The 12,919-nt window shown below is 42.3% G+C and overlaps 1 protein-coding gene across 9 annotated transcripts in view; it reads left to right on the forward strand.

The window, feature by feature from the left end:
• The window catches only part of RANBP17 (RAN binding protein 17), a 193,764-nt gene that overhangs the window by 41,870 nt on the left and 138,975 nt on the right, over nt 1-12,919 (forward strand). For all 9 annotated transcript variants that reach the window (XM_083730064.1, XM_083730069.1, XM_083730067.1 and 6 more), the window contains 2 exons: nt 3,955-4,060; nt 7,723-7,858. In XM_083730064.1, coding sequence (XP_083586190.1) covers nt 3,955-4,060; nt 7,723-7,858 — 242 coding nt within the window. The remainder of the gene's footprint in view (nt 1-3,954; nt 4,061-7,722; nt 7,859-12,919) is intronic.

Here is a 12,919-nt window from a genome sequence, read left to right on the forward strand (position 1 = left end):
TGGTGGGATGAAAATGACCCTTTTCAGAAGCTAGATCTTTTGGTCTCTGGGCTAGAAATTATTATTGTTGGCTTTCCAACTGGTCGCTATGCAGTTGTGTTTAAGCATAGGTAAGGGACCGCTGACCATTAGGTCCAGTCGCGAACGACTCTGGGGTTGTGGCGCTCATCTCGCTTTACTGGCAGAGGGAGCCGGCGTACAGCTTCCGGGTCATGTGGCCAGCATGACTAAGCCACTTCTGGCAAACCAGAGCAACGCACGGAAACGCCGTTTACCTTCTTGCTGGAGCGGTACCTATTTATCTACTTGCACTTTGATGTGCTTTCGAACTGCTAGGTTGACAGGAGCAGGGACCAAGCAACGGTAGCTCAGCCCAACGCAGGGATTTGAACTGCTGACCTTCTGATCAGCAAGCCCTAGGCTCTGTGGTTTAGACCACAGTGCCACCCGCATCCCTTGTTTAAGCATACATAATTATAATCACTAAGTGGCCTTACATTACCAACTATCTCGGCCTTGGTACCTCCCCGTTCCATATGTAACACCAGAGTAACAACTCTGACTTATTTTACAGGGTTGTTGTAAGGACTCTTGACATAATTTATGCAAATAGTTTTTAATACTCATGAAGCAATATGGGGTTGTTAAGGATTAAAATGAAGGATGCATCTTTTGAAGATGATTCTCAGTGCTATAAGAAAATTAATGACTCCATTAATATTTTTGTACCCCAAGTTGTGTGTCAGTACATATGATGAAAGTGGTTAGATGCTATTCTTCGAAAACCTCTGTAGGTCAAAGTGTTTGAATCTGCCCACCACCACCAAAGAAAACGTTGGCATTATTTTAAATTTGTATTTCTCTTTATATAATATTCAATATCTTTTCTGTGGACTAAACATTTTCTGTTAGCACAGAACAATAAATGTTACCTCCTCTAGTTATGCACACTTTAATTTAGATGTTTAATGGTTTTTAATGTTACAAAATAAGTTAATACAATATTAAGACCTCATTTTATTATATTGTCTTGGTCTCTGTATCGATTGTGATGCAGTCGTGGTTTACTAAAACAATAATCCCCAAGAAATGGGTCATTAACAGTAGTTAACGATTACTTGTGATCTATGGTAATGACTGATTTCTTTGGGATTATTGCTGTTATAAAACATAATTACAGATTATTACAGCAATAATTATTTTGGTAAGGAAAAAAATATTCTCCTTAAGCAGCTGGAAAAGCAGCAATACTGAGTGTTTTGAATAGAGGAAGTAAGCATAGAGAATTGTGATGGAAAATGAATTCTATTTTCTGTGCATAGGGACTAACTCAGGATCATTAACAGAATACTCCATGTGCTGATGGGAGTAGTTTAGAGTTTAATCTTAAATGTTGAGGAGGCTATCAATCCATTTAACGGTTTTCTGTGCTTCAGACTTGCCAATATTCCAGCTTTCAGACATGGTGGTGCTGGCCTTAAAATTGTGAAATAGTACTTTTAAAATACTGATTTTGTATTTGCAATAAGCATTTGATTACAGAATCTGCATTAATGGCAGCAACCAAATAGATAGCAAATGAGGAGCAGAACTTGGTCAGTTTATTTTAAAATAGTTATCACTTTAAGCTATTGAGACTATAACAAATCAAATCAAACCAACGGGGGACGGGGGATAGAAAAATGATCATGTTTTCACTCCTTGCAATAGATCCCATAAAGAAGGGATGGTGTCTGCAGTGATCACTGTTCATCTATTTATAGCCCACCCGGCATCCTAATATTTTAGAGTGGGGAACAATAAAATTTTCTTTTTTTAAAGCCACAATCCAGTAACTGAACATGAGAACAGATCAAATTTCAGTTGGTCATAAAATTGCAGAGACATGCCTCGAAATCCAAAGTTGAACATTAATTATTTCCAATGGCTTGAGTAAACAGACATGTTTTAAGCTGGCACTAGGATGAAAAGAGAGTAGGTACAAGCTAAATTTCAGCAGCGAGGACATTTCACAGCTGTGGGGTGTCACCACCAAGAAGGCCTTCTCTTGCATCACTGCAGGACGATATAGGAAGAGGCTCTTTCAAGTATTTAGGTCCCAAATCATCAGAGTTTTATAAGTTGTCAACAGTACATGATGGCATCCACTCCTTCAGAACTGGTGATATGTGGCTCTGGGTGGCTGATCATCTCAGTAACCTTGCTATGGCATTCTGCACGAGCTGCTGTTTCAGAATCTATTGCAGAAAGACAGGCCTATGTAGAGCACATTGTAGTAATCTATATGAGAAGTTATTAGAGCATGAATTACTGTGGCCAGGCTGTCAGTGTTCAAGAATGCCTGTAGCTGGCAAACCAGATAAAACTGGCAAAAGGCACCCCACATCACTGAAGACTCTTAAGCCAATAAAGACAGCTAGATCTAGGAGTAGGATGCGGGTGGCGCTGTGGGTTAAACCACAGAGCCTAGGACTTGCTGATCAGAAGGTTGGCGGTTCAAATCCCTGCGATGGGGTGAGCTCCCGTTGCTCGGTCCCTGCTCCTGCCAACCTAGCAGATCGAAAGCACGTCAAAGTGCAAGTAGATAAATAGGTACCGCTCCAGTGGGAAGGTAAACGGCGTTTCCGTGCGCTGCTCTGGTTTGCCAGAAGCGGCTTAGTCATGCTGGTCACATGACCTGGCAGCTGTACGCCAGCTCCTTTGGCCAATAAAGCGAGATGAGTGCTGCAACCCCAGAGTCAGCCACGACTGGACCTAATGGTTAGGGGTCCCTTTACCTTTACCTTTAGATGTAGGAGTATTCCTGGTTCCCCTGTTATTTCAAAGGCAAAAAATTGTGACCATTGGAACGACCTCTCGGACACTTGCCAGATGTTCAAGAAGGTCCCAAAGAATAGTGTCAAAAACTGCAGAGAAGTCTACCCAGGATGAGGAAAGAGATGTTATTTTTGTTGATTTGCAGTGAAGATCACTTACTAGAGCTGTGAAGCCCTTTCCCCTCCCATTGTCAAGGGCCAACTTGAACAGAATCTAGGTCTGCAGTTGTTGTTTTTTTAAAAAACCCTGCTGTATTGGACCATTAGTCAGAATGTTGTCATAAAAATAGACGTTATAGTACTTGGGATGACTATATCAAAGTATGGTTTATAACAGAAAGCAAAATTCGGTCTTAATTCTGAAATTACTTCCTCAGCTGTGTTATGATACATATCAGAAACGTAGGGAATGTTGATGTTTGCTAGCAGTTCTTAACATTTTAGAAGATTTTAAGAATAGATTTCAAGGCTAACCGAGTGGTTTTGGTAAACTCCCAAGTCTCATCCGCATTTCCCTCTTCCTGGTAAAATGTGATATACAATAGGTAAAGGTAAAGGTACCCCTGCCCGTACGGGCCAGTCTTGACAGACTCTGGGGTTGTGCGCCCATCTCACTTAAGAGGCCAGGGGCCAGCGCTGCCCGGAGACACTTCCGGGTCACGTGGCCAGCGTGACATCGCTGCTCTGGCGAGCCAGAGCCGCACACGGAAACGCCGTTTACCTTCCCGCTGGTAAGCGGTCCCTATTTATCTACTTGCACCCGGAGGTGCTTTCGAACTGCTAGGTTGGCAGGCGCTGGGACCGAGCAGCGGGAGCGCACCCCGCTGCAGGGATTCGAACTGCCGACCTTTCGATCGGCAAGTCCTAGGCGCTGAGGCTTTAACCCACAGCGCCACCTGCATCCCTGATACACAATAGCATGCCCTAAAATATAAGCATTTATGAGTTTATTATAAGAATCATCAATTGGCTTCAAAGAATTAGACAGAAATTCAACAATTTATCAATAAACATTAGCATTTACTAGAACAGCCTGCAATATGTTTGGATCAGATGCTGTAAATTCTCTCTCTCTCTCTCTCTCTCTCTCTCTCTCTCTCTCTCTCTCCCCCCCCCCTCCCCATCCCTACCATGTTAGGACGCTTGGCATGGCTTGTATATCTTGTTGGAACGGTTGTAGGAGGAAGATTAACTTATACCAGCACTGATGAACATGATGCTATGGATGGTGAATTATCTTGTCGGTAAGTGTACATCATTACCCTCAAACGTTTCCAAAAAAGAAGGCATGTTTTGTGAATGAAAATTGCTATGGGCAAAAGTCCTGTTTACCCCTCTGTGTTTTCAGATTTGATGAACAGAGAATGGTTTTCAAAACAGCATAGTGACTTGGAATTTGAATTGGCATTATAGAACTGCTCATTTGACAGCATTGGATAACACCTCTGTTTTAAATCACAGTCAGCTGACTGTCCCTGCAGATTGCATGCTGCTCATTTTCAGTGTGGTAAACCAGTTGAGTTTGTGGGCCTAGGTCCTCAGTGCTAAACTAAAATGGGCAGGTTCTTCTTTCATGGAAGGTAATCTGATCCTTCTGGACGTTCTCTGTGTGGAAAACAAGATTAAGGAGAAAAGGGTTCTTCTAATTGGCAAGAGAAGCAACCATTTGTTTGCCCTGTGTGTATTTTCCTATGCAGAACACTTTCCCAGGCTAGATATAATGGATTACAGGATCTTATTGTCAGGACGAGGTATGGATCATAGGTCGAGCACAAACTGACTGGGTCTCAAAGAACTGCATTGCAACCATGTGTAGAGAAAATCCTTGGTTACCCCCTTCTGCTCTAGCCATTGTTGACTTTATGTCCTTTGGACACAGGTATTCATACACAAACTGTGTTTCACAGTGTGATACGCACACATATCATCATACATATACAGTGGTACCTTGGTTTAAGAACAGCTTAGTTTATGAACAACTTGGATTAAGAACACTGCAAACCCAAAAGTAGGTCTTTTGGTCTGTGAACTTTGCCTTGGAATAAGAACATGTTTCGCTTCCTGTTGAGTGTGTTCCATTTGTAAATTGAGTCCCCCGCTGCTATGGGAAAGCATGCCTTGGTTTAAGAACGCTTTGGTTTAAGAACGGACTTCCGGAATGGATTTAGTTTGTAAACCAAGGTACCACTGTACATACATACAGGCACCATTCTATATATTGTCAGGATCCAGTGCCCAAAGCCCTGGGACACTGCCCAGCCATTGATTGATTAGCAGATTAGTGGAACTTTTTGCATCCCAAAAAGACACCAGACGCAGGAAAAACCATTAGTCGAAAGTTTTCTAAGGCATAAATAGTTCTTTGCCAGATCCCTGGCAAGGCACAATTCAGCTCTTTGTCGAGCAAAATCCAGTTCCAACATAAAAAAATTACACCACACGAACATAAATGCAAAAAATAAAAGCAAGGAAATAGAAGTCTGTCGAAGAATGAGAGAAAAAGAGAAAGACTGCTCACTAGGCAGCAGATATATTCTTTCCAGTGGCCTTGACACTTCAGATGACACACACAGTTCGAAAATACCTGTTGCGTGCTCAGAGCAGAATGGAAAGTTGCAAGCTCTCTAGAATGTTCTAGCGCAGGCTTCCTCAACCTCGGCCTTCCAGATGTTTTTGGCCTACAGCTCCCATGAGCCCTAGCTAGTAGGACCAGTGGTCAGGGATGATGGAATTGTAGTCTCAAAACATCTGGAGGGCCGAGGTTGAGGAAGCCTGCTCTAGCGTGTTCTAATATTTACTGGGAGCTTCTGCGCATACACAAAACTTCATAAACACACACACCCCAACACATAAATGTACATATTTTCCCCACCAATCAATACATTTTTTTTAGATGGCTAACAAACAAAACAATATTAAAAATGCAATATACAATAATTAAAACAAACAATAAGTGATAAAAGACAGCAAAAAAGTATTGCAGCACAGACAGTATAACACATTTTACAGTCCAAACTGAATCAAAAAGCCTGGGTGAATAAATAGGTCTCCACCTGCCACTGAAAATACCATAGAGTAGACCCCATGTGAAAAAGCAACGCGGGTGGCGCTGTGGTCTAAACCACAGAGCCTAGGGCTTGCTGATCAGAAGGTTGGCAGTTTGAATCCCTGCGACGGGGTGAGCTCCCGTTGCTTGGTCCCTGCTCCTGCCAACCTAGCAGTTCGAAAGCACATCAGAGTGCAAGTAGATAAATAGGTACCGCTCCAGCGGGAAGGTAAATGGCGTTTCCGTGCACTGCTCTGGTTTGCCAGAAGCGGCTTAGTCATGCTGGCCACATGACCTGGAAGCTGTACGCCGGCTCCCTCTGCCAGTAAAGCGAGATGAGCGCCACAACCCCAGAGTCGTTCACGACTGGACCTAATGGTCAGGGGCCCCTTTACCTAGACCCCATGTGAGCTTCTCTAGGGAAGCAATTCTGCAGCTGCAGTCCTGAGGCCCCTTCCTTGGTATCACCCCTTCCCAAATTCATTTGATGAGACCCCTGGAGCAGAGCCTTTGAAGAGGATCTTAAAATTTGGATAGGCTTGCACAGGAGAAGGTGATCTTTCAGCTAACATGGTCTCAAGCCATTTAAGGCTTTATGGGTTAAAAACAGCATTATAAATTGGGCATGGAAATGGACTGGGAGTCAATGCAATTAATAAAGCACTGGCATAATGCCTCACCCCAGTTAAAAGTTTTGTGACCCTGTTTTGAAACAATTTCAGTTTCTGGGTTGTTTTTAAAGGCAGCCCCATATATAATACACTGTCATAGTCTTAAGTGGCAGGTTACCAAAGCCTGGATAATTGGATAAGCTGTCCTCATCCAGGTATAGGTATAGGTTTATTAGCTGGAGCTGACTGAAGCTGCTTTGAGCCAGAGAAGCTACTCAGTGTTGGAACAGAAAACACACCCAAACTGTGAACCTGGTCCTTTAGGGGACTGAGCACAATCACCATACCTCTCCCTACCTGAAACTGCTCTTATAGGGGCATCTCTATTCATCTCCCCAGTTCCATCAAATCACTCTGTACATAATTAAAACCACAAACCAGGAGCATTTAAATAAAAGGTAATGGTAAAGGTACCCCTGCCCGTACGGGCCAGTCTTGCCAGACTCTGGGGTTGTGCGCCCATCTCACTAAAGAGGCCAGGGGCCAGTGCTGTCCGGAGACACTTCCGGGTCACGTGGCCAGCATGACATCGCTGCTCTGGCGAGCCAGAGCCGCACACGGAAACGCCGTTTACCTTCCCGCTGGTAAGCGGTCCCTATTTATCTACTTGCACCCGGAGGTGCTTTCGAACTGCTAGGTTGGCAGGCGCTGGGACCGAGCAGCGGGAGCGCACCCCGCCGCGGGGATTCGAACCGCCGACCTTTCGATCAGCAAGCCCTAGGCGCTGAGGCTTTAACCCACAGCGCCAATACAGTTAAAAAGGGCAATGAGTTGAAAATAATACTATGCAACAAATAATACTACAGTACGCAGAAAAGGGTTTCCAAAACAAAATCATAACCAGAGAGTCGTGAAACAACAAACTGACAGTGTTGGTTCCTATTGACTCTACAGCGATACTCATATCCTAGTCCTCACTTTGGCTGCTTGTGTGTTGTGTAAACTCAAATTCAGAACAGGGAAATTGGTAAAATGACTGTCCTTTTCTGTTAGCAGAGGTGTCTGCTTGATCAAAAAGAACACTGTTTAATTCAACTGAAGATGTGTTTAGATTTTAATGGCTGGTGCACCCGTGAATCATTTTGAATATCAGGTTTAAAACCCAACAACTTTATACATCTTTCTTTCTTTCTTTCTTTCTTTCTTTCTTTCTTTCTTTCTTTCTTTCTTTCTTTCTTACTGATTTCAGAGTCTTTCAGCTAATTTCTTTGATGGATGCCCAGTTACCACGCTCTAGCAATGAGAAAGTGGAACTTGCCATACTCTGGTTTTTGGATCAGTTCCGTAAAACATACGTAGGAGATCAGCTCCAGCGCACCTCAAAGGTAAGTGTTTCCCTTACACAATTTAACTTTATACAGAAGAGCCTGTTGTTAGATATGTGTGTTGTGGGGAGAATTGATCCTGAACCAAAGAGTTTGCGTGTGCTCTTTCACTTAATAAGCAGCCCTGCTCCTTTTAGTAGAGGGAGATTATCTGCTCTTTAGTTCATTGAAAGTAAATTGGGAAGCTGTTTGGGCAAAGGAGCTGAAACTGCTGTTGGTGGAACAGAGTGTGGAACTGGTGTGACTAGACTGTAGATGAATGTGATTTTTATCTCTGACAAATTTTCTGTATTTGTAGTCAAGTTCATTTCAGGGTACTGTATGAAAGTACTTCACTTTTTCAACAATTGTATTCATTAAACAGTTTGAGATTACATTGCATTTTGTCTTTTATTTCAAGCATTTAACAGAGTTTGCTATATTGTATTATATTTCACAGCTGGGTATGCAGGATTTATACTTTTAATAGTTCTGTCCTTTTGACAGTTACTCATTTATTCGGTTTCTACTGAATTTCTCACACCACTTGGCTTTTCCTGCATTTCGACTAGAGAAGAAAGAAATAGTAAAGACACATTCTTTAAGGAAAAAGTACCGGTAGTTAATTCCTCCTAACTTAAGGGGACTCTCCTAATACAGATATTATACAGAGCTGATCAGCTGATGTTGAGAAAGATTGAAATAGTTTTTGCTTGTTCTCCAAAGCAAATATTTAGCAGGAAGACAGTGATGAAAGACTAGACACAACAACTGGACTTTCTGATTACCAGATCAGTATCATGATTTTTATTCTCCCCTTTTGGTGTACGCCTCTTTTTAGAGATACTTAATGTTGAGTCCCGTGAAGAAAAAAATAAATTAAATTCTGTACGTGGACACTCAAAGTGGGGACAGGGGTGCACACATAATCTGCACCTCCATAGTCACCAACCTTTGCCTTGTTGTGTAGGAATGGTCTTGGAAGGGCCCCTGCTTGTGTTTACTTGAAGCCGGGTTGCTGATCACATGGAGGAGTCTAGTCTCATTCAAGCAAACGTGAACAGGAACTCCCTCCCTGCAGACCTTTCCTATACAACACAAGAGAAGGCAGAGAACTGACCGTGTGTGTTCAATGCAGGCAAGGATGTTTGGGACTGGACTTATAGATGCACCCCTGTATGCACTCAGAGATTTTGTGTGTTTAGGCAAATTCCTGAACACAGAACATGTTTCTGTTTTGAGATGTGAACAGTGGCAAACATTTACTGGTCCTTGACTGTGGCAGTAAAGATTTGATTTGATAGTGACCAACTATAAAATTCCTTTTCCTGTTGTTGAAGAGGTCTAGGCTGTTGCAAGCTTGTCTAGTTTGAAGTACGTTTTTTCTAATGCTTTAATTTTTGTAGTTTCTTTTGGCTATTTTTGTTTTCACCTGATGTCATCAAACTGAGAATTGTTACTGCGGAAGAGCACATTAGTTTCATTAAAAGGAAACAATCATGTAATGAAGCAAAGCAGTAGTCTGTGAAGCCCTCGGCTGCCCTCTCTGTGTTTGTTGCATATGCATATTTTCTAGGTCTGGGCATATTGACCCTGTTTAACCAAGTGTACCTTACCTAGTTAAAAAGATGGATAGAAAGTTATGTTTTAATCAGAGTAAGGTAAAGGGTAAAGGGACCCCTGACCATTAGGTCCAGTCGTGGCCAACTGGGGTTGCAGTGCTCATCTCGCTTTATTGGCCGAGGGAGCCGGCGTACAGCTTCCGGGTCATTTGGCCAACATGACTAAGCCACTTCTGGCAAACCAGAGCAGCACACGGAAACGCCATTTACCTTCCCGCCGGAGCGGTACCTATTTAGTGTGCACTTTGACGTGCTTTCGAACTGCTAGGTTGGCAGGAGCAGGGACTGAGCAACGGGAGCTCACCCCGTCGCAGGGATTCAAACCGCCATCCTTCTGATCAGCAAGTCCTAGGCTCTATGGTTTAACCCACAGCATCACCCACGTCCCATTTAATCAGAGTAGATCCACTGAAATGAATGGACCTAAGCTGGTCATGTTCATTAATTACAATGGGTGTACTCAGAGAACCCTATCTTCATTGATTTCTTAGAGGAACACTGTGTGCCTGCTGTGGCCTCCCTTTAGATAGGATGCACTGTAAACGATATTGGGTGATATTGGATAACTTTCAAGCACTGATCTGCCTAGAATCATAGAATTGAAGAGTTGGAAGGGACCCCAAGGGTCAACTAGTCCAATCCCCTGCAATGCAGGAATAATCCGGTATGCTTAACATTACCGTAGCTGGACAGTGGCATCCCTAACACATCCCTTTGGGTAAAAATTGCAGGGGAAAGTGGGTGGTGGTAGATAGCAGTTTTTAGGGGTTCTAGTCCATCGTTACTCACTGATTCTTCCCTCGGATAATGAAAGAGGAGCCCAAAGACAGATCTAGTCCAGTATCCTGTTTTTGATGGTGGTGAAGAAGATGCCTAATGGAAGTCCACAAGCAGTATTTGAGCGCAAGAGGCCTCTTCTGTGATTTCCCTCCAGCAGCTGGTATTCAGAGGCAATCTACTTCTGAATATAGCCAGGATCAAGTTGCTTTGTGATCCAGGTTCACCAGAATAAAACTTGACCACCACCACCACACTGTGAATCAGTATTGGATCCTTTACGCAATCCAGTTCAGCACGGATCTGTGAAAGGATGAGAGAACTTGTATTGTAAATCTATTCTGAATATAGTGTTTCTGAGATCTGGCAGGCAATAGAGGTGTGTAGTTGTGGGATGGTGGGATTGAAGAATGACAAAACCCTGGTCCTTTCTTTGAATGTCTGGGTTTAACGTTTCTGGGATAAAATTAAACAATATGATCTCTAAAGCATTTTTTAAAAACTAAAGGCCCAGTTATGTCTTTGTTTTTTTATCTCCCCCTGCTATAGCAGCAACTGCAGCAGCAGATGGCATTATATCCCTACAGTAAATCCTCTGCTATATATTGCCTGCATAGATATACTCTTATTGATTAGAAGGATTCATGTTTGGAAACAGAAGTAAAGAGAGATGTAAAAATGGATCTAGTTAAGATGACAACCATTTATATGGCTATTGAAAGTAGCTTAAATTAACTGAAAGTGATATCTATAAACTTGATAAAAAGATTGTCTGCGTTCTTCAGCCTCATTGAGACACTGCTGGGGATCCTTTTTAAGCTGAACTTTGACAGTTTGTTTTTTTAAGATGCATTTTGTTAGCAACTGATAAGGGGAGGCTTAGTATCCAGTTTAACCAAAGAAACCACACGGTCATGCTTTCCGTAATATAGCAAACACTTTAGTATGCTTGCTGCAAATCTGAAGGGTTTGGAGAATACTAAGGTCCTGCTCTGCATACTGCAATGGCGAGTTCTAAAAATAGCCTATATCTAAGCTGTACTTGGTTGTACAAAGGGCCAAGTTGCAAATGTTTGACTAACTATGCAACCAGTCAATGATCATTCTTTCAGATAGCTATGCTCAGACACAAAGGTGGAAAACTGTGGTGCTGTGATGCTATAGAACATACGCTGTGTGTACCTTTTTCTGCACGTAGATCTTTAATTTGTTAACCTTTACATCTGTATTTTCTCCCATGCAAATTATCCACGTTCTTTCTTTCTTTCTTTCTTTCTTTCTTTCTTTCTTTCTTTTATTTAATGTGGTTATTTCATTCTGTTGAGGAAATATAAGCAGTAGGGAATGATCAGAAGCCCAAGTGGGGAAAGACTCCCTCTGTTCTATGTATTACACATTTATATTGTTATGGTTTTTAATGATATTTATGAGATTGCATTTCAGCATAATGTGCTCCCCAAGTAGCGCTTGGTGAAAAAGAGAGGGAAGGAATCAAAAATATTCAATTGACTGTGGATGTTTTCTCTCTTCAGGGCACCAGGTTTATCCTTCCATTTAATTGCCCTCTGCTTTATGCAGGAAATAAATGACCTTGCAGGGGTAACGGAGAAATATATGTCTTGAAGATTAACAGTGGAGAGAAAATATTTACATTTGTCCTTTATAGTTAGAGGCATTGATAATAAGCACTCTCAACAATGCTTATATTATTTCAGTTTGGAGTGTTTAACAACCTATAAGATTTAATCCAACTACGGTAAGTCATACTTAGAGTAAACCAACTGAAATCAATGTGTATGATTAACGTTAGACCATTGATTTCAATGAGTGGTACTCAGTGCTAGTCCGACTCTGAATGGACCCATTGAAGTAAGCGGGCATGACTAATTTAGGTTCATTAATTTCAGTAGTTCTACTCTGAGTAAGATTTAGTTGAATACAATCTAGGGGTTTTATTCTGAGTTACGCTTTACTTGGATACAACCCACAGATTTTGGAGATGAGTATAACCAGTTGTGGGACGCGGGTGGCGCTGTGGGTTAAGCCACTGAACCTAGGACTTGCCAATTAGAAGGTCGGCGGTTTGAATCCCCGCAACAGGGTGAGCTCCCGTTGCTCGGTCCCTGCTCCTGCCAACCTAGCAGTTCGAAAGCATGTCAAAGTGCAAGTACATAAATAGGTACCGCTCCAGCAGGAAGGTAAACGGCGTTTCTGTGTGCTGCTCTGGTTCGCCAGAAGTGGCTTAGTCATGCTGGTCACATGACCCGGAAGCTGTATGCCGGCTCCCTTGGCCAATAAAGCGAGATGAGCGCCGCAACCCCAGAGTTGGCCACGACTGGACCTAATGGTCAGGGGTCCTTTTACCTTTATAACCAGTTGTAGGAACTGAAATAGCTTTAAAAGCCAGAATGATCATTGGTGATGCGATAGTATTGGTTTAAATACTACATATTGTTTCCTATGCTCACCTATAGCTGTAACTGTTTGTAAGGAATGCACATCATAATTTAATTTGACCATAGAGGGCTATTAAACAGCTTTCCTCATATTTTCATTTATTTTAATATAAAGGGCTTAAAATTACTGTATAAAAATTAGAAACAACACACCCTTATCTTAAGCTTTCAATCTGAGTATAGTCTCCTTTGGAATGTGATTTAAAGGGCATGAGTGATTGTTCTGT

The sequence above is a fragment of the Podarcis gaigeae genome (genome assembly GCF_964106915.1).
Source record: "Podarcis gaigeae genome assembly, chromosome: 3".
Classification (NCBI taxonomy): Eukaryota; Metazoa; Chordata; class Lepidosauria; order Squamata; family Lacertidae; genus Podarcis; species Podarcis gaigeae.